This window comes from Tursiops truncatus, chromosome 2 (genome assembly GCF_011762595.2).
Source record: "Tursiops truncatus isolate mTurTru1 chromosome 2, mTurTru1.mat.Y, whole genome shotgun sequence".
Lineage (NCBI taxonomy): Eukaryota > Metazoa > Chordata > Mammalia > Artiodactyla > Delphinidae > Tursiops > Tursiops truncatus.
In genome coordinates, this window is record NC_047035.1 from 2070747 (window position 1) to 2092309 (window position 21563).

The window sequence follows — 21563 nt, forward strand, 5'->3', positions numbered from 1 at the left end:
TCCGTATTTTCAAAATAGGTTTTAATCGTAAGCTTTATATACAAATTGTTGTTGTACAATTATTTTAATAAAGGGAAATAGTGAAAAGTACAAAACACAAATCTTGTTCCTTTCCCTGTGAAGTAGCAAAGGTTTGTTCATAGCCCCAGATGAGTGACACGTGAACGGGCAGTCTGTGAGATGCGCTCCAGTACAAATCAGGCCAGGTCACCACTGCCCAGATCACTTCTGTGGAAGAATTAATGGAACGAACATCAAGGGGCCAGAACTATCTAGTAAACTTGGGCACTCATAAAAACATGGTATAGATTATGCTAAAAAGATTTAGCAGTAGTGTAGCTCAGTCTCTCCCACCCCCAGTTAGGCATCGATGAGACAAATTCTAAAGCACGAGGTGTTCTGAGCATTAATCAACTGTGTACATATTGCACTAGGTAAGCTCCGAGTACTTGAGTTGCGTTTCCAGCACTTGTAGGGTTAGTTGCGCCTGTGCGTGCTCGGCGAGCAGGTGCTGCTGCCCCTAGCGGACTGTCCAGCCCACGTGGCGTTACTGGTCCCGAGATTCGTAGAGAAGCTTGGCAGCCTGCAAGGTGACCAGAGATAAATGCGTGTGCCTGGCTGAATCCAGTGGGGGCACCCCGGGTAGGCAGGCGGCGGGCCTCCCTCTGGGAAAGGTGGGCAGTGCTCTGAGCAGAAGGGCCAGGCCCACGGTACCTTGTGCATGGCCACCAGCCATGCTGTCGCCTGCCTTCTGCTGCCGTTTGCGTCCTCCCCGGCCGTCAGCTTCAGCTGCGTCACGCCCTCTGCCCCTGGCGCCCTGTACTGCAGGGTCATGCCTGTGGCCCGCGCGTTGCCTCCTGGAGTGCGGAGACAAGGTAAGGATGCCCGAGGGGATGCTGAGCGCCCAGGGTGCCGCCGGCCCTGATGTGCTGCCGGGGTGCCTCCTCCCCAGCCCTGGTGCTGGTCTCAGACGGAGGCAGCCTGGTGGCGGGGCCTGGGCTAGGGGCTGCCCAGCGTTTGAGCCCAAGCTCACAGGCCCGGCACCACGTGGCCAAGAACCCAGGGAGAGGCACGGTGCCGTTGGGAAGGCTGCCCAGGCTGCACCCTGCCTGTCACGCTGGCCTCACCCCCACCCTACTCTGGAGAGCCAGGGTCAAAGCGGAGGGCACAAGTGCCACCAACACCCCACTCTAGTACATGAGCTCCTGAAGAGATGCCATGTGGGGTCGGCCTGCTGGGACACTGCCCGCCTTTGGGCTGTGACACCATGGACGACGACGGGACCCCAGCACCTGCTCTGAGAACCAACGGCTGGAGGAACAGACGGCCTTTCTGTCACGACTGCAGTCAGAAAAGTGGCAAGGAGACCAAGCCTCACAGTGGAGTTTGCCTACCTACAGCTGTTCTACTTTGTGACTTGGGAGGAAAACTCCATTGTGAGCCGTTACCCAGCTCAGAAGATCCCTTCCATCAGACGCAGGTCTCAGAGTCAAACGCAGGCCGGTGGGGGAGCAGGTGCTGGGGGGGAGAGGCCCGGCCCACCGGGAGGTCGATCCGGCTGGAAGTGCCCCGCCACCCAAGGCCTGGGACGCCCCTCATGACCTTTCATAAGCCACGGTTCGACCCTGGGTGTCAAGCGGCTTGTCCCCGCCTGGGCTCCTTGCAGGAGTGCCCCCCGCCCCCGGGCTCTGGGGCAGGCAGGCTGTGCTCTGCCCACCCCCCGCTCCCATAGGTAGACTTCTACTGGCCCAGGCCACGTTTCCATGGCTCCTACGACCGCTGTCGCATTTTGAGTCTGTGGCCGGCAGAGCTGCATGCAAGTACCTGGGCCTCGACAGAAAGTGCGCAACGCTGCTGTGGCCACCGCCCCCGCCCACTCGGGAACACATTTTTCTGGACATTTAACGGTTCCGGAAGCCTGGTTAGAGCAGGGCTCACTGTCCTCCCAGCACCGCCACAAGGGGCCGCATAGCGCCACCTGCCCCCGGCCCCGCCCACACGTGGGAAGGACACGGAGGGAGGCCCCGGCCTGGGTGGGGGGTGGCCCCCCGCTTCTCCGGACCGTGACTTCCGCACCTTCGACTCACGGCCCAGCACAGGTGCCGCCACGCACAGCCTGTGCTCGGGGACAGGGGGCAAACGCTGAGCCGGCCCGCTCCCCTCGCCACCTGCGGGCCCAGGAGCGCAGGGAGGCTCCTACGAGAGAACACGGGAGCGAGCGCGCTGCGGAGGGACGGGAGCGCGCTGGGGAGGGCCGCCGCCCGCGCCCCCCTCGCGTGGCCCGCTCAGGCCCCAGTGGATGCCCAGGGGAGGATGCCCAGGGGACGTTAGGAAACACTGCGTAGGGCTCCCCTTGGGAGTGCAGAACTGAGCAAATGAGATAGATTGCTTCATTCATGCTTTGTCTGCCCGTCTTAGACCCAACTGTCCTTCAAATCAACCAAAAGAAGGGAATGTGTGTTTCACAGAGAGCCTCGGCGTGGACCCCAGCACACAGCAGGGTCTGAAGGAGGCGCAGCCCGGCGCGGGGGCAGGGAGAGCGGCGGGGAGCGGGGAGCTGACCTTCAGAGACGGGCTGGCTCCCCGGGAGGCTGGTATAAGTGTGCATGTCTTTTTCTACGTCAAGAAGGTAGGCCGGCAGGAGAGAAGAACAAGCAAGAGCCGATCAGAAAACAGAAAGCAAGACGGACTAAGTCACGTGGGTCTCTTCAGCGCACTGCGCCCAACGCGGAACACCAACTCCACTTCCGTGGAAGGACAGCTGCTGAAGTGCGAAAGTTTAGGTGGAAAGATCCAGAATAGGCTAAGCGCTCCGCAAGCTCCAGGAGGAGGGTCGTCCCCGCAGACCCTGGGGGTCGTGGTGCTGGGCGGGCAACGATCCAGGCATCAGGGAATCGGACCGATGCCAGCTGCCGCCGGAGCCTTACCCCTGACCCGAGTCCGACAGGAAGTGAAACGTACAGAAGGGTAGTCCCCGCTTGTTTACACGTTCAGCCCCATTCTCCTGGCGAGCTCCTACAGCCACTCACTGAACACAAGCCCCCACCACGGCTGAGCGCGACGGCCCACAGACCTCGAGGGTCACCCAGGCCGGTGCCACACGGCGCTCACCTCCAGGAGGGAAGCCTTCCGTGAGCATCTGCACGGCGGCAATGCGCGTGACCTCGACCTCGTGGCGACTGTCCCCGTCCAGAAGCAGGTACCTGCAGCAAACGAAGGGTGTCCACACCACGTCACTTCAGGCTCGGAGCGACAGAGCGTCAGTGCCGCGCAGCACCCGCTTTTACCTCTGGTTGCTGGAAAGACGACAGACCATCATGTCCGGCTTCTCCGAGTTTCCAAAAGTTACCAGGAAGGTGGCTCCTGGGGATGAAAACCAGACATGAGGACCCGGCAGCTCCCTTCTCGCCTCCCCTTCCAGGCCAGCCCACCAGGGGACACGCACAGAGGACAAAAGGAAAGCAAGACAGGTGGCAGCTCTGTTCTGTGGGGCCCTCGGCTGAGGCGGAAAGGCCGTGACGGGGTTGGGGTTCAACAGTGGAAATAAAAGGTGCTGCCTGGGGCTCCCAGGGGACTTACCTCCCAAGGGCCTGGCTCACAGGGCGCCGACCCTCCCCCAGTGCTCAGGGGCCACTGGGCAGCACCACCTGCCCTGCTGCCAGGAGGTGGAAGGGGCCTGCAGGCCGGGGGGGCTAGGCTGCCAAGGCCTGGGAGGGGACAGCAGGCACGGGGAAGGGCAGCAGGCACGGGGAGGGGGCAGCAGGCATGGGGAAGGGCAGCAGGCAGGGGGAGGGGGCAGCAGGCACGGGGAAGGGCAGCAGGCAGAGGGAGGGGGCAGCAGGCACAGGGAGGGGACAGCAGGCACTGGGAGGAGGCAGCAGGCAGGGGGAGGGGGCAGCAGGCAGGGGGAAGGGGCAGCAGGCACGGGGAGGGGGCAGCAGGCACGGGGAAGGGCAACAGGCAGAGGGAGGGGGCAGCAGGCACAGGGAGGGGACAGCAGGCACTGGGAGGAGGCAGCAGGCAGGGGGAGGGGGCAGCAGGCACGGGGAGGGGGCAGCAGGCACGGGGAGGGGCAGCAGGCACAGGGAGAGAGCTGCCCTCTCGCCACCACCATGTCCCAGGACGGCGGGGGCCGCACCTGGAGTCCCAACCATTGGTCCCAAGCCTGCAGCAGGCACCCTGCAGAGACAGAGGCCAGGCACGGCGTCACAGCATCGCAGCCACCACACGACAGACACGAGGCCCCAGGTGCTCACCACTCAGGAGCAGCTTGAGCTGCTTGTCGTAGAACTCGGCCTCCCGGTGGGACACCAGGGCGCACTCAGCGCACTGCCGCACGGGGTCCACGAAGCACATGCGCCGCAGCGCCACCTTCTGGCTGCAGCACTTGTCGCAGAAGCACTTCCCACACCGGCGACAGTGGTGCTGCAGACGCGGGGCAGGCAGTGAGAACCCCCGGAGACCCACGCCACCGGCATCCACGACCAGATGCCTCGAGGGTCCCAACGGTTTCCCAGCGGCCGGAACCCTGCCTGCTGACCAGGCTGCCACTGTCCCCGAGGCTCCGCGACAGACAGCACCCACTCCCACCCCCCACGCCCCCTCCCGCCCCACCGCAGCTCACCTTCCTGGTGAGAAAGTCAAACTTGGTGTCGCACTGCATGCACCTCGGGCACTAGGAGAGAAGGTGACGGCGTCAGGACCCGGCTGCCAAGGCCACGTGGTCAGCTCCTCAGGGAGCCCCGTCCTGTCACCGGAACCCAGGATCGGCTGTGAGATGATGCGATGCCACAGCAGAAAGTGATCTACACCGGGTCCCCGCGCGGAGAAGCGCAGTGGGTCTGCTGAGCTGGGGCAGCGTCTAGCTAGCAAGGGTGCTACCAGCCCCAAATGCCCGGGGCTCAGCGGGGAGGCTGGGGACAGTGCTCCAGGGACAGGCCGAGGTCCAGGGCCCGAAACGGCCACATTATCACCAAACCAACCAACCACGCAGAGGACCTCAGACCTCTTATCTGACAAAGCGAGGGTTTCTTCCCATCCTGGCACCAAGTGCGAACAGACTGTCCCCGCACCGCCAAGGCTCAGCCTCCACGGTGGAAAAGCTGCTCCTGGACACATGTGCCACCTCACCCCAATGACACGGTGACAGTAAAATGCCACTGTCAGGGAGCCAGACACCCTGACCACCACGCGACCCGAACCCGGCCAGTCCCCAGTCAGTCCTGGCCAACACGGCCTGACCCCAGTGTCCTGCCCTTCGTCCTCACTGCCTGGCTTCAATCTGGGCAGCCAGAACCCACTTGCCGCCCAGGCTTTGTTCCCCATCCTCCCCGTTCTGCCAACGCAGTGCTTGACCTTGACCCCTGCTCTGCACCCCTCCCGCCCCCAGGCCTGCGCCTGCAGCCGGGTCTGTTGCTCTGAGGAAAGGCACAGCAGGTGCCAGGGCCCACCATGGGGCCGGGACCCTGAGGAAGCTTATGGAAGGAGCCTGGCATCCACACGCAGTGTGCCCTTCTCCGTGGGAGGGCAGGCATCCAGGCCGGCCCCGAGCCCACCCAGCTCTACGTGGCCACGGCCCCACCCTGGGCTGGTGTCTAAGCGTTCTGAGATCCTGTGATTGATGTTTCCTTATTTTCTCTTTGCTCTTACGCTGCTTTCTGGGCTGGGACACAGGGCCTGGCCCACCTTGGCTCTCCAGAACCATCCACAGAGTCCCTGTCGGCTTCAGGCATGAGCTGGCTAATCACAGCGCAGCTGCTTCCACCAGTCCCTGCCATTGCCTCTCGCTGTCAGTTCTGGAATGTTCCGTGTGTTTGGCCCTTGGGCCTCCACCCATGGCAGGGCATCTGTGTGCCACGCTCTCCTGTGACCTCACACATCTGCCAGCCACAGAATCCACTGGATGTGGGGAAAGCCGGCTGGACCACCAGCGTCAGGCCAGGCTCCAGTGCGAGAGCTGCCTCCCGAGTCCATGCGCGTCCTGCACCCACGGCTGGGACACGGAGCCCAGGGCTGCCCCACCCTCGCCGGGAGGCTCGCATCTACACAACTGAGAGACCAATTTCTAAACTAAGACCACAGCAGAATTTAACATTTGCTCCCGGGGCTTCCTTGGTGGTGCAGTGGCTAAGAATCCACCTGCCAATGCAGGGGATGAGGGTTTGAGCCCTGGTCTAGGAAGATCCCACATGCTGCGGAGCAACTAAGCCCGTGTGCCACAAATACTGAGCCTGTGCTCCAGAGCCCGTGAGCCACAACTACTGACTGCACGTGTCACAACTACTGAGCCCGTGCACCACAACTACTGAGCTCACGTGCCACAACTACTGAGCTCACATGCCACAACTACTGAGTCTGAGCTCTAGAGCCCATGAGCCACAACTACTGAGCCCACATGCCACAACTACTGAGCCCACACGCCACAACTACTGAGCCCACACGCCACAACTACTGAGCCTGCATGCCACAACTACTGAAGCCTGCGTGCCTAGAGCCCGTGCTCTGCAACAAGAAGCCACCATAATGAGAAGCCTACGCACTGCAACGAAGAGCAGCCCTTGCTCGCCGCAACTAGAGAAAGACCGCACGCAGCAACGAAGATCCAACGCAGCCAAAAATAAATAAATAAAATAAATTTTTTAAATAAATAAAATTCACTCCCTTAAAAACATTAGTGATCTAGAAGTTTTGTATTAATCTAAATAACCAACGAGGTTATTCAGAAAACTTACAGGCTTTAAATAAAGTAAGTTTCCTGTGGATTATATAAAAGAAGCTTTTAAAGTTATCAAGAGAACAATTTGGTATGAAAACAGAAGTAAATAAGGAAATAAAGCAACTGGTGAAGATATGAGAGTAAAATTACCACCAAAGAACTCACACCTTGTCTGATAAACCAGCTGCATCGAAAGGAAACGAAAAGCCCAGGCCGAGCCCCGTGCACTTGACCTGGACCCAGAGGCTCTGGGGTTCTGGGAAACCACTGTCTGGGGAGACGGAGTCCAGAAACCAGGTGTGAGCAACCCACCTGCACCATGTGTGACAAAAGCTGCCTGGGTTCCAGCCTCCCGGACTATGTCGCACCCAGGCCTGTGTCACCGCGGCATCACTAGGGTGGGCTGGGGCTGGCATCACAGACAGGCACACTTGTAAGGGAGAACCGGGACCCACAGGAGCTCAGTGAAGGCCCTGCGTGTGAGGTGCAGGTTAAGGCACAAACACACACAGCACATGCAGACAGGCACAGAGACACAGACACACATGCAGATGCTGCCTGATCCTCCGCGGGCTGCCCCAGGCCGCTCCCCACCCGCCAGGACGGGCGGTAGGACCAGCAGGGCCGTCCTCGTCCTCGAGTGAAACAGTGTCAACGGTGGGGCCTCCAGCCCACCACCGGGGCCCCTGCGCTCACCCCCAGGACTCCTGCCCCGCAGTTGGGAGGAAGCCGGTGGTAAGGGTGGCCTCCACAGTGTCCCCTGGGCGCCCACGAGAGGACAGGGGAGCCGGGGGGGTGGCACACACAGCCTCTAGTGAAACACCCGACACCGAGGCACTCCCGGCTGCAGCCCCAGGGTCAGAGCCCAGCGGCCTCAACCCCTCGCAGGGCCAGGAAAGCAACAGCTGACTCATGCCCACCCTGCCAACGCAGGAGAGTTCAGACGAGGTTGGAGGTGTGCTTTCTGGTGGGGAAGTGAGGGGATTACGAGCAATCAAAGGAGAAACCAGAAACGGCCACAGGAAGCCGGGCCCAGATGGAAGACTTCAGGGCAGAAGGGGCCTTCGGGGATCGTGGGGTCCACCCCGGCACGCAGCCGAGGGCAGAGGCTGGGCCACAGGGCTGCTTGGAGACCTGCGGTCTCTGCCGACCTGCTGTCCAACTCCAGCACAGGGAGCCCTGGGGGTGCCCAGGGCAGCGCATCAGGACGGCCGACAGGGCATCTTCCCTCAAGGTAGAATAGTCGGAAGAGAGAGTTTGGAGAGTTTAAAGGAGCGTTTAAAAAGAAGTTACTATAAAAAGGACAGGGCTTCCCTGGTGGCGCAGTGGTTGGGAGTCCCCCTGCCGATGCAGGGGACACGGGTTCGTGCCCCGGTCCGGGAGGGTCCTGCATGCCGTGGAGCGGCTGGGCCCGTGGGCCATGGCCGCTGGGCCTGCGCATCTGGGGCCTGTGCTCCGCAACGGGAGAGGCCACAGTGGTGAGAGGCCCGCGTACCGCAAAAAAAAAAAAAGGACAGAGTTTGGGACAGATGCCCACCCTCCCTCTGAGGCTGGAGCGGCAAAGGACAGTCACGCCTCCTCCCACACTGTCCTTGGCGGTGCTAGGAGAGACAACACCTGCCCGGCTGTGCCTGGCTTGCACGCTAGACCGCTTCTCAGGCTACAAGGGGACTTCCCTCGTGGTCCAGTGGGTAAGACCCTGGGCTCCCATCACAGGGGGCCCAGGTTCGATCCCTGGTCGGGGAACTAGATCCCACGTGCATACCGCAACTCAGACCCGGCACAGCCGAAACAAACAAGCGAATAAATAAATAAATATTTTTTTTAAAAAAGCTTCCTCTTCCCAGAGCCCGTGCTCCATAACAAGAGAAGCCACCGCAATGAGAAGCCCGCGCACCACAACGAAGAGTAGCCCCTGCTCGCCGCAACTAGAGAAAGCCCACATGCAGCAACGAACACCCAACACAGCCAAAAATAATTAAATTAAAAAGAAAAAGCTTCCTCAAAAATAAATCATAAAAATAAGTTACAAAATTACATGTATTACTGTATCTTTGTTGAAAGACAACCGTTTTTAAAGAGTAAAAGCATAACTCCTACAAATATAAAGTGAACCCACGTCAAAGATTTAACTCACGGACTTCCCTGGTGACGCAGTGGTTAAGAATCCGCCTGCCAATGCAGGGGACACGGGTTCGAGCCCTGGTCCGGGAAGATCCCACATGCCGCAGAGCAGCTAAGCCCGTGTGCCACAACTACTGAGCCTGCGCTCTAGAGCCCGCAAGCCACAGCTACTGAAGCCCGCGTGCCTAGAGCCCGTGCTCCGCAACAAGAGAAGCCACTGCAATGAGAAGCCCACGCACTGCAACGAAGAGTAGCCCCTGCTCGCTGCAACTAGAGAAAGTCCGTGCACAGCAACGAAGACCCAACGCAGCCAAAAATCAATAAATTAATTAAAATAAATTTTAAAAAAAAGATTTAACTCATTAACTAATGAGGGAACCAATAGGATGTTAGAAACCAGCTCAAGGGACGAAGAGCAGACACACAGCAGCCCCGGGAACGAGACGAATTTGACAACAGATGCTTTCACGGGGGTGGGTGGGGCGCCTGAGGGAAGGAGCGGCAGGGACAGAACACCTCCAAGGACAAAGCCCAGAGCCATCAAACAGGGAGCAGCAGGTGCAGACACCACATCCCAGGAAGGAGAGGCTGCCACTGTCCATGTCCCGCAGGACGGCCAGGAACCCGCCTTCTCCCAACACTGGCAGCAGCGCCCCGCTGGCCCGAGCAGCCGTGGGCAGCTCTCCTGGCTCCTGACCATGGGGACCCGCCTGGGATCCCGGAGGCCACAAGACCAGAGACCGGGGACGCCGCCCACAGTGCTCTGGGAACGCATCCTGCAAAGGGCCCCCTCCCCTCTTGCCCCAGAGAAGACTAACAGACACCCCTGTCCACCCACCACAAGCCACACGCGGACTGCAGATGGGACTGGCTGACACATCCATCGGAACAAAGCGCCCACGAACTGGACTTGGTAAAACCTTCGTTCATCTCTCCTTCCTTCAGGGCCTTGAACTCTGACCCACCCCGTAGCCTGAGACAGGCTGTCCTGGGGTGATGCACCCCCTGATCCTCTGTCAGATCACACCACCTGCCCCTCCCACCCCACTCTCTCCTAGCCTGGGCTGCCCCTCCCATGGAGCAAGCCCCTGCCACCTGCCTTTGGAGAGCTCACAGGGCCCTGGGCCGGACCTCCCCCCACAGTGACCCTGGGGACACAAATCTCTCCTCACCTTGTTTTTGTTTGACACACTTGTGCTCTCTCCTCCCCGGTTCTGCATCTGCAGAGCATCTGACGTCAGTGACAGTGCAGAGCCATCGTCATCACTGGCTAAACCCAGCGCCCAGGACAGGAAGAAAAGGGATGCAAAACTGCATGGATTCTAACGATAAAATTCAGTATTTTGGGCTACTTGTAGCAAGTCCTTATGGCTGTGTGCCCAGAGAGCCCACCCCTAAGGCCACTCTCCTGGTCATCGGACACTCGGACGGCAGCCACACGAGGCCCAAGCTATTCCCAGGCCCTCCCTGTCCCGCCACTGCCTCCCCACCTCACAAGCTCCCAGGGGCACAGAGACACCAGGAAAGCAAGTCTCAGTTACTTCTGGGTCAGGAACCCCTCTGAGAAGCTGAGAGCTACAGATGTACCCACATCCCCACGTTTTCCAACATCTGTAAGGGATGCCCCTGTGGGCCCCAGCTACCAAGCTGGCACAGGGTCAGGCACTGAGTAAAGAGTTGATAGGGCTTCCCTGGTGGTGCAGTGGTTAAGAACCTGCCTGCCAGTGCAGGGGACACGGGTTTGAGCCCTGGTCCAGGAAGATCCCACATGCTGTGGAGCAGCTAAGCCCACAAGCCACAACTACTGAGCCCACACGCCTAGAGTCCGCGCACCACAATGAAGACCCAATGCAACCAAAATTAATTAATTAATTAATTAAAAAAAAAATGAATCCCACTTTGATAATGGCAACACAACGAGAAAACCACATGTAAATAAACTTCAAAAAAAAAAAAAAAGAGTTGATAGATGGGCAACCGGTTGGCCGCTGATGGACCCAGCAGAAGACAGCCGGGACGAAGAACACAGGACGGCTGCACACAACCGTGACACTCATCCACCCACAGCTGAGTGCGGGGGCGGGTGAAGCTGAGGACAGCATGTCGCCCCCTGCCATGCTCCACCTATGCCCCCCACCGCCTGTCCCAAACCACAAGTAAACCTACTTCTCAGCACCGGTAGATCCACACTTGGGTCCCCTCCCCACACACCAGGGTCGTGGGTCCAGAAGCACTGGGCAGGCCGAGTGCCGCCAGGCCGCGCGAGCAGCAGGGCAGAGGCCCCGCAACCAAGGCCAGCCTTCGTCCCGACGCTCCCAGCCCCAACTGCCCCACTCCCAGTTTCTTTTCCTCCCGACACTTCCTTTGGTCCCTTCTGGACTCTAGGACATTCCCCAGCACATTTCAACACGCACTTCCTCAAAGTCAGAGGAGAAACTGTCCACGGTCACTTGGCGCTTCCTCCCCGCTCTGAGCTCCCTCCGCCTCTAGGGCCTTCTTTGGCTGCTCAGATGGCAAACTGGGGGCGTGTTTCTGGAAGGCACCCCGCCATCCTTCTAACACAAGAACGAAACTTCTGTTACAGGAAGGAGTGCCACGCTGATCCCAGCACTCCCACCCACACTGATCGCTTTCCCGAGAGCCCCCAGACAGGCAGGCAGGGCCCCAGACGCACCTCAACACCAGACCCGCAAAGAAAGACAACACATGCAGTACAACCTGCGAAACAATCATTCCAGCAAAGAGCAAGGGGCCCTGAAGAGTGCTGGCAGGGGGGACCCAGAGGTTAACTGAAGAGCAGCTCACGGGCTGCAGGGGAAAACTGCACATCGTCCAGAGGGGTGTTCTCCCGCACATACGGTCCCTAAGGAGGTGGACATATCCCTGCTGTGAGCATTTCATGGGGGAATCAATCAGGGGAAAAAATGTCTAAAGAGGGTCCTCGGAGGACAAAAGTGGAAAAAGACTGACACTCTGACCTGGCCTCGAGGACACGCTTGGTGCCCACTCAGTGAAGTGGAGATGCTGCGGACACAGTATGTCCCTGTCCCGGCTCCCCTCCCCCGGCGTGGAACAGACCAACTCGCCTCTAGCTCCTGCCCTCACCTGCCTCCTTCCAGGTCAGGCTGTGCGGTTCTGACTTCTCTTTGAACCTTGATAACACCTGCCCGGCTCCCTCACTGATGCAGTTAAAAGAGCTCCGGAACATGCATTCACTTAGGAGAACGAGAGTCGTGATATTACCTTTTTTCTCTTTAATCACCTTTTAACAGCACTAACCAAGGAGACCACACGAGAAAAGGTATGTTCTGTGATTTCAAACACTGCAAACGCCAGGAAGAAAAATGCAGAAGAGAAAGAGCACAGACAGGGCGACCAGAAACCCAAGAGGAAGGGAGGACGTGGCCTGGGCCAGCTCAGTGACCCGCCTGCGCGCCAACATCTCGCCCTCTGTGCACTGGCCTGCAGGGACTCGGTGACCAGGAGATGGGAGGAAAGGGCAGCCCTGGCAGGACGGCGCTGAGACCTCCCCGCGGCTGGCCCAACCGCCCCTCCGAGCTCTGGGCGCTTCACCGCCAGTGCCCTGAAAACACCTGATCGCATCCCCTCACTTCGCCCCCCCTGCAAAAAAACGTGCCGCCTGCAACCGTCATTCTACGGGGAGGAAGGAAAAGTGGTCAATCGGAACGCTGGAAGGAGATGCAACTTAAAGCATTTTCAAAAATCGTGCTACTGGGCTTCCCTGGTGGCGCAGTGGCTGAGAGTCCGCCTGCCGATGCAGGGGACACGGGTTCGTGCCCCGGTCCGGGAAGATCCCACATGCCGCGGAGCGGCTGGGCCCGTGAGCCATGGCCGCTGAGCCTGCGCGTCCGGAGCCTGTGCTCCGCGACGGGAGAGGCCACAACAGTGAGAGGCCCGCGTAAAAAAAATAAATCGTGCTACTTTTATGTCTCTGGGACGTCTGTGATTTACAGGAATGCGGTAAGTTTTTCCGCCTGGCTTAGCATAGCTGAGAATAACCGGCTTATGGGATCCAGTCCAAACCCTGTGGCACAGCACAGCACAAAAAGGCCTTCAGAGGTTCCGCCCCCACCCCACCCACGGGAGAGCTCACGCCCCACCCCGCCCCTCACCTCTGGGCGCAGGTGCAGCTCCCCAGGCAGGACGCCCTCCACACGCCCCACCTGGACACGCGTACTCACCCCCAAGACTCCCTCAGACACCACCGCCAGGCAATCCACACAGCGAGAGTCCCCTGCACAGAGCGCTGATTATAAATAAACAAACACGAGACTCCTCTCCTCCCTCGCGGGAGGGAGTCGCAACTGTATCAAAGGTTCCAGCCCAGCAGCTCGACCTATGGATGTGGCGGAATCCACAGATGACCTCGCAGCTGGGCAAAGCCCGGGTCGTATCAGGAAGGGAGATATGTGAGGGGTCACAGAAACCTCGGGGGGCAGTTTCTTAAGAGCGGGGTAGACTGGGCGCCCCGCGAAAGGGAACCAGGCCAGGCAGAGTACCCGTGGCCCGGGAAGGGTGGAGCCCGGGGGCTCCGCTAGGGCGCGGGGCAGGCGTCCCGAGGGCGGCCGGGTTTGGGGGTGGGGAGGACACAGGGGCCGGAGTAGGCAGTTCCGGGGCCGGGGTGCGCGGGGAGCGGAGAGCGGGTCGGGCTGCGGAGGGGCGTCGGGGAGGTGGGGCGGGCCCGGGGAGCCGACGCGGGACGCGGACGCCGGGAGGCTCGGGGGCACGGGAGGGGACAGGGGGAGCGGATCCGGTCCCGGGGCTGACGGGCGTCCGCGACCTACCTCCTTGTCCGGGACCCACTGCGGCTCCTCCAGGCCGAACGGGCTGCCGAAGGCGCGGTGCTCTGGCACCATACGCAGGCCGCTGGGGGAGCGCACCAGCTTCTTGGCGTCGCGGCGCGCGGCCACCTCGGAGGACATGACGCCGCCCCAGCGCTCGCCCGCCGCCCGCAACCGGACCCTAGCCCCCCGGGAGCCCCGCCCCGCCCCGCCCAGCCAGCGCGACTGACAGCGCCTCCGCCCAATAGCCACGCCAATCACAGAGCGCAGACCAATCGGCGCCAGATGTCCGTCCCATCGCTGCGCTCTCCAATTGGCGCAAGGGTACCTCCCCTGCCACCCTGCGGTCGGCCACCAATAGGCAGTGAGGGCCGGCCCGAGCACGCTCCGCCCCCTCAGGGCTATTGAGACTTTGGATTGGCCAATTAGTCGGCAACGTGGGCGCCGCTTCCTCTCTGATTGGCGTATCCGGCGCGAGGCGCCCGGCGCTCATTGGAAGAGTAGGCTGCGAAGGGTAGGATGGCGCGAAGAAGCCTGTGGAGCGCGGGCTAGGTAAGTGCGAGGAGTAGTGGTTGCTGTGGTCCGGGGCGGGATGGAGGCAGGGGTGGCCTTGGGCACCGAGAGCGCAGCTCGGCGCCCGCGCGGCCCTCCTCCTGGGGCTTTGGGGGGACGGGGTCGCGCGTCATCGATGCCCCAAGCCGCGCTTCGCACCCGCGGGCGGGCGGGCAGAAGGCACAGCCGAGCGAGGGGCCGAGCGAGTCCCGGTGGCGGGAGGGAGCCCGGTGCCGGGGCCGCGCGGGCTGGCTAGCGGGGCTGGGACCGGAGGGCCCCTGTCCTGGGGCCGTCAGCCCGCACAGCTGCAGGGCCAGTTTGGGCTGTGGCAGCAGTCTAGGGGCCGTGGGGTGGGGCGGGAGAGGGTTGGGGGTGGACAACCTCGGAGATGCAGCGCCCGATGGGAAGAGCAGATGTGCGTAGGTGGCAGGGTGCGTCTGCAGGGCGCCCTGGTCCATCGGACGGCCAAGGCGGGGTCTGCCGGACACCCAGGTCTGGGGGAGTGGGGAGTGCTCAAAGCCTCAGGGGCTGAAGAGAGAAGAGATGCCCAGGGCAGAAGACGATCCTGAGAAGCGACGGGGGCCAGAAGTCCAGGCTGGCCAGTTCTGGAGAAACCACAGAGGTGGCCCAGCCGTGGGAGGACCTGTATGGCCACCCAAGGTCCCAGGTGAAAGCGTCCTCCCAGCAGCCCAGGATGAAGGAGTGCTCGTTGGCGCCCTTTGTGGGAGGGGGAGCCGGAAAAGATGCCCATCCTTGAGAGTGGGCTGCTCCCAACAGGGCTGGACACCCCAGGGCAGGTCAGCCTCTGGATGACTGAGTTCTGCAGAGTATGGAGACCAAATGATTCCCTTTGGATTTGTTAACAGGTGGGCTGTGTAAACTCAGGGTCGGCCTAATTTGGGTCGGGGCTTAGAACACACAGCCTGGACCTGCATCGCAGGCCAGCCACTTGCTGGCTGCATGACCTTAAGCTTGTCGTTTAACCACTCTGTGCTTCTATTTTCTCACCAGCAAAACAGGGGTTATAATATTGCTCGTGTGATGTCTGAGTTCATACCTGTCACGTGCTTGGAAGAGACTAAGTGTTTGATAAAAGTCAGCCCTCGACCTTCCATTACCTTTGGTGATTTTAGGGCAACATCAGTGGAGCTGTATGTAGTTTGCCTGAATTTAGCTCCGAACTTGGCCAGAGAAAGAATTAACAGTTTCAGTGTGTGGGGATTGGGTCCTCCCACCCCGACCAACCCTCCGGGTCCTTTGGGTGGCTGTCTGGTTGAGCGGGAGAGGCCCTGAACACGTTTATTTTAGTGCATTAGTTTTTTGTTTTTTTTATTTATTTATTTTCATTTCTATATTTATTTATTTTTTTTAACATCTTTATTGGAGTATAATTGCTTTACAATGGTTAGTTTCAGCTTCACAACAAAATGAATCAGTTATATATATACATATATTCCCATATCTCTTCCCGCTTGCGTCTCCCTCCCTCCCACCCTCCCTATCCCACCCCTCCAGGCGGTCACAAAGCACCGAGCTGATCTCCCTGTGCTATGCGGCTGCTTCCCACTAGCTATCTACCTTACGTTTGTTAGTGTATATATGTCCATGCCTCTTTATCGCTTTGTCACCGTTTACCCTTCCCCCTCCCCATAGCCTTAAGTCCATTCTCTAGTAAGTCTGTGTCTTTATTCCTGTTTCACCCCTAGGTTTTTCATGACATTTTTTTTTTTAATTCCATATATATGTGTTAGCATACGGTATTTGTCTCTCTCTTTCTGACTTACTTCACTCTGTATGACAGACTCTAGGTCTATCCACCTCATTACAAATAGCTCAATTTCGTCTCTTTTTATGGCTGAGTAATATTCCATTGTATATATGTGCCACATCTTCTTTATCCATTCATCCGATGATGGACACTTAGGTTGTTTCCATCTCTGGGCTATTGTAAATAGAGCTGCAATGAACATTTTGGTACATGACTCTTTTTGAATTATGGTTTTCTCAGGGTATATGCCCAGTAGTGGGATTGCTGGGTCATATGGTAGTTCTATTTGTAGCTTTTTAAGGAACCTCCATACTGTTCTCCACAGTGGCTGTATCAATTTACATTCCCACCAACAGTGTAAGAGGGTTCCCTTTTCTCCACACCCTCTTCAGCATTTATTGTTTCTAGATTTTTTGATGATGGCCATTCTGACTGGTGTGAGATGATATCTCATTGTAGTTTTGATTTGCATTTCTCTAATGATTAGTGATGTTGAGCATCCTTTCATGTGTTTGTTGGCACTCTGTATATCTTCTTTGGAGAAATGTCTATTTAGGTCTTCTGCCCATTTTTGGATTGGGTTGTTGTTTTTCTGTTATTAAGCTGCATGAGCTGCTTGTAAATTTTGGAGATTAATCCTTTGTCAGTTGCTTCATTTGCAAATATTTTCTCCCATTCTGAGGGTTGTCTTTTGGTCTTCTTTATGGTTTCCTTTGCTGCGCAAAAGCTTTTAAGTTTCATTAGGTCCCATTTGTTTACTTTTGTTTTTATTTCCATTTCTCTAGGAGGTGGGTCAAAAAGGACCTTGCTGTGATTTATGTCATAGAGTGTCCTGCCCATGTTTTCCTCTAAGAGTTTGATAGTTTCTGGCCTTACATTTAGGTCTTTAATCCACCTTGAGCTTATCTTTGTGTATGGTGTTAGGGAGTGATCTAATCTCATACTTTTACATGTAGCTGTCCAGTTTTCCCAGCACCACTTATTGAATAGGCTGTCCTTTCTCCACTGTACATTTCTGCCTCCTTTGTCAAAGATAAGGTGACCATATGTGCGTGGGTTTATCTCTGGGCTTTCTATCCTGTTCCATTGATCTATCTTTCTGTTTTTGTGCCAGTACCATACCGTCTTGATAACTGTAGCTTTGTAGTATAGTCTGAAGTCAGGGAGCCTGACTCCTCCAGTTCCTTCTTTCGTTCTCAAGATTGCTTTGGCTATTCGGGGTCTTTTGTGTTTCCATACAAATTGCAAAATTTTTTGTTCTAGTTCTGTGAAAAATGCCAGTGGTAGTTTGATAGGGATTGCATTGAATCTATAGATTGCTTTGGGTAGTAGAGTCATTTTCACAATGTTGATTCTTCCAATCCAAGAACATGGTATATCTCTCCATCTATTTGTATCATCTTTAATTTCTTTCATCAGTGTCTTATAATTTTCTGCATACAGATCTTTTGTCTCCTTAGGTAGGTTTATTCCTAGATATTTTATTCTTTTTGTTGCAATGGTAAATGGGAGTGTTTTCTTGATTTCACTTTCAGATTTTTCATCATTAGTATATAGGAATGCCAGAGATTTCTGTGCATTAATTTTGTATCCTGCCACTTTACCAAATTCATAGCTCTAGTAGTTTTCTGGTAGCATCTTTAGGGTTCTCTATGTATAGGATCATGTCATCTGCAAACAGTGACAGCTTTACTTCTTCTTTTCCGATTTGGATTCCTTTTATTTCCTTTTCTTCTCTGATTGCTGTGGCTAAAACTTCCAAAACTATGTTGAATAAGAGTGGTGAGAGTGGGCAACCTTGTCTTGTTCCTGATCTTAGTGGAAATGCTTTCAGTTTTTCACCATTGAGGATGATGTTTGCTGTGGGCTTGTCATATATGGCCTTTATTATGTTGAGGAAAGTTCCCTCTATGCCTACTTTCTGCAGAGTTTTTATCATAAATGGGTGTTGAATTTTGTCAAAAGCTTTCTCTGCATCTATTGAGATGATCATATGGTTTTTCTCCTTCAGTTTGTTAATATGGTTTATCACATTGATAGATTTGCGTATATTGAAGAATCCTTGCATTCCTGGAATAAACCCCACTTGATCATAGTGTATGATCCTTTTAATGTGCTGTTGGATTCTGTTTGCTAGTATTTTGTTGAGGATTTTTGCATCTATGTTCATCAGTGATATTGGCCTGTAGTTTTCTTTCTTTGTGACATCCTTGTCTGGTTTTGGTATCAAGGTGATGGTGGCCTCGTAGAAGGAATTTGGGAGTGTTCCTCCCTCTGCTATATTTTGGAAGAGTTTGAGAAGGATAGGTGTTAGCTCTTCTCTAAATGTTTGATAGAATTCGCCTGTGAAGCCATCTGGTCCTGGGCTTTTCTTTGTTGGAAGATTTTTAATCACAGTTTCAATTTCAGTGCTTGTGATTGGTCTGTTCATATTTTCTATTTCTTCCTGATTCAGTCTTGGCAGGTTGTGCATTTCTAAGAATTTGTCCATTTCTTCCAGATTGTCCATTTTATTGGCATAGAGTTGCTTGTAGTAATCTCTCATGATCTCTTTTATTTCTGCAGTGTCAGTTGTTACCTCTCCTTTTTCATTTCTAATTCTATTGATTTGAGTCTTCTCCCTTTTTTTCTTGATCAGTCTGGCTAGTGGTTTATCTATTTTGTTTATCTTCTCAAAGAACCAGCTTTTAGTTTTATTGATCTTTGCTATTGTTTCCTTCATTTCTTTTTCATTTATTTCTGATCTGATTTTTATGATTTCTTTCCTTCTGCTAGCTTTGGGGTTTTTTTGTTCTTCTTTCTCTAATTGCTTGAGGTGCAAGGTTAGGTTGTTTATTCGAGATGTTTCCTGCTTCTTAAGGTGGGCTTGTATTGCTATAAACTTCCCCCTTAGAACTGCTTTCGCTGCATCCCACAGGTTTTGGGTCGTTGTGTCTCCATTGTCATTTGTTTCTAGGTATTTTTTGATTTCCTCTTTGATTTCTTCAGTGATCACTTCATTATTAAGTAGTGTATTGTTTAGCCTCCATGTGTTTGTAATTTTTACAGATCTTTTCCTGTAATTGATATCTAGTCTCATGGCGTTGTGGTCAGAAGAGATACTTGATACAATTTCAATTTTCTTAAATTTACCAAGGCTTGATTTGTGACCCAAGATATGATCTATCCTGGAGGATGTTCCATGAGCACTTGAGAAAAATGTGTATTCTGTTGTTTTTGGATGGAATGTCCTATAAATATCAATTAACTCCATCTCGTTTAATGTATCATTTAAAGCTTGTGTTTCCTTATTTATTTTCATTTTGGATGATCTGTCCATTGGTGAAAGTGGGGTGTTAAAGTCCCCTACTATGAATGTGTTACTGTCAATTTCCCCTTTTATGGTTGTCAGTATTTGCCTTATGTATTGAGGTGCTCCTATGCTGGGTGCATAAATATTTACAATTGTTATATCTTCCTCTTGGATCGATCCCTTGATCATTATGTAGTGTCCTTCTTTGTCTCTTCTAATAGTCTTTGTTTTAAAGTCTATTTTGTCTGATATGAGAATTGCTACTCCAGCTTTCTTTTGGTTTCCATTTGCATGAAATACCTTTTTCCATCCCCTTACTTTCAGTCTGTATGTGTCTCTAGGTCTGAAGTGGGTCTCTTGTAGACAGCAAATATATGGGTCTTGTTTTTGTATCCATTCAGCCAATCTGTGTCTTTTGGTGGGAGCTTTTAGTCCATTTACATTTAAGGTAATTATTGATATGTGTGTTCCTATTCCCATTTTCTTAATTGTTTTGGGTTCGTTATTGTAGGTCCTTTCCTTCTTTTGTGTTTCTTGCCTAGAGAAGTTCCTTTAGCAGTTGTTGTAGAGCTGGTTTGGTGGTGCTGAACTCTCTCAGCTTTTGCTTGTCTGTAAAGGTTTTAATTTCTCCATCAAATCTGAATGAGATCCTTGCTGGGTAGAGTAATCTTGGTTGCAGGTTTTCTCCTTCAACACTTTCAATATGTCCTGCCACTCCCTTCTGGCTTGCAGAGTTTCTGCTGAAAGATCAGCTGTTAACCTTATGGGGATTCCCTTGTGTGTTATTTGTTGTTTTTCCCTTGCTGCTTTTAATATGTTTTCTTTGTATTTAATTTTTGACAGTTTGATTAATATGTGTCTTGGCGTATTTCTCTTTGGATTTATCCTGTATGGGACTCTCTGTGCTTCCTGGACTTGATTAACTATTTCCTTTCCCATATTAGGGAAGTTTTCAACTATAATCTCTTCAAATATTTTCTCAGTCCCTTTCTTTTTCTCTTCTTCTTCTGGAACCCCTATAATTCGAATGTTGGTGTGTTTAATGTTGTCCCAGAGGTCTCTGAGACTGTCCTCAGTTCTTTTCATTCTTTTTCTTTATTCTGCTCTGCAGTAGTTATTTCCACTATTTTATCTTCCAGGTCACTTATCCGTTCTTCTGCCTCAGTTATTCTGCTATTGATCCCATCTAGAGTACTTTTAATTTCATTTATTGTGTTGTTCATCGTTGCTTGTTTCATCTTTAGTTCTTCTAGGTCCTTGTTAACTGATTCTTGCAATTTGTCCATTCTATTGTCCATTCTATCTCCAAGATTTCGGATCAACCTTACTATCATTATTCTGAATTCTTTTTCAGGTAGACTGCCTATTTCCTCTTCATTTGTTAGGTCTGGTGGGTTTTTATCTTGCTCCTTCATCTGCTGTGTGTTTTTCTGTCTTTTCATATTGCTTATCTTACTGTGTTTGGGGTCTCCTTTTTGCAGGCTGAAGGTTCGTAGTTCCTGTTGTTTTTTGTGTCTGTCCCCAGTGGCTAAGGTTGGTTCAGTGGGTTGTGTAGGCTTCCTGGTGGAGGGGACTAGTGCCTGTGTTCTGGTGGATGAGGCTGGATCTTGTCTTTCTGGTGGGCAGGTCCACGTCTGGTGGTGTGTTTTGGGGTGTCTGTAGACTTATTATGATTTTGGGCAGCCTCTCTGCTAATGGGTGGGGTTGTGTTCCTGTCTTGCTAGTTGTTTGGCATGGGATGTCCAGCCCTGTAGCTTGCTGGTCGTTGAGTGAAGCTGCGTGCTGGCGTTGAGATGGAGATCTCTGGGAGATTTTCGCCGTTTGATATTATGTGCAGCTGGGAGGCCTCTTGTGGACCAGCGTCCTGAAGTTGGCTCTCCCACCTCAGAGGCACAGCACTGACTCCTGGCTGCAGCACCAAGAGCCTTTCATCCACAGGGCTCCTTAATTTGGGATGATTGGTTGTCTATTCAGGTATTCCACAGATGCAGGGTACATCAAGTTGATTGTGGAGCTTTAATCCGCTGCTTCTGAGGCTGCTGGGAGAGATTTCCCTTTCTCTTCTTTGTTCTCACAGTTCCCGGGGGCTCAGCTTTGGATTTGGCCCCGCCTGTGCCTGTGCGTGTAGGTCGCCGGAGGGCGTCTGTTCTTTGCTCAGACAGGACGGGGTTAAAGGAGCCGCTGATTCGGAGGCTCTGGCTCACCCAGGCCGGGGGGTAGGGAGGGTCACGGAGTGCGGGGCAGGCCTGCAGCGGCAGAGGCCGGCATGACGTTGCAGCCTGAGGCGCGCCGTGCGTTCTCCCGGGGGAG

General features: G+C 54.7%; 2 protein-coding genes across 11 annotated transcripts in view; one reads left to right on the plus strand and one right to left on the minus strand.

The window, feature by feature from the left end:
- Positions 1-13838, minus strand: ZFYVE21 (zinc finger FYVE-type containing 21). 8 transcript variants are annotated; one of them, XM_033850565.2, is made up of 9 exons: positions 13645-13771; positions 13042-13196; positions 4625-4675; positions 4257-4425; positions 3288-3363; positions 3112-3203; positions 2563-2616; positions 715-857; positions 1-583 (listed from the first exon to the last, which is right to left on the minus strand). In XM_033850565.2, exons 3-9 carry the CDS (start codon positions 4661-4663, stop codon positions 548-550), a joined length of 609 nt encoding a protein of 202 aa, XP_033706456.1. In that variant the 5' UTR covers positions 4664-4675; positions 13042-13196; positions 13645-13771; the 3' UTR covers positions 1-547. The 8 variants fall into 8 exon arrangements, 6 of the variants coding, with proteins under 6 accessions (XP_033706456.1, XP_033706453.1, XP_033706455.1 ...); XM_033850562.2 differs by lacking the exon at positions 13042-13196 and having other exon boundaries at positions 13645-13838; XM_033850564.2 differs by lacking the exon at positions 13042-13196 and having other exon boundaries at positions 4625-4747; positions 13645-13783.
- The window catches only part of XRCC3 (X-ray repair cross complementing 3), a 19994-nt gene continuing 12248 nt past the window's right edge, over positions 13818-21563 (plus strand). For 2 of the 3 annotated variants that reach the window (XM_073799148.1, XM_033850561.2), the window contains exon 1: positions 13818-14193. The gene's annotated coding sequence lies outside the window, so the exon portion shown is untranslated. Of the gene's footprint in view, positions 14194-14614; positions 14861-21563 lie in introns of those variants that run through there. The other variant, XM_073799149.1, reaches the window with a different exon arrangement.

Excerpts from the sequence above, each read along its gene's own strand:
- ZFYVE21 (XM_033850562.2), bottom strand. The coding sequence starts at position 13,782 with ATGTCCTCCGAGGTGGCCGCGCGCCGCGACGCCAAGAAGCTGGTGCGC. Across the intron at positions 4,426-4,624 it reads TTGACTTTCTCACCAGGAAG|CACCACTGTCGCCGGTGTGG; the intron begins GTGAGCTGCGGT and ends CCGCGTCTGCAG. Across the intron at positions 858-2,562 it reads GAGCCAGCCCGTCTCTGAAG|GAGGCAACGCGCGGGCCACA; the intron begins GTCAGCTCCCCG and ends TCCGCACTCCAG.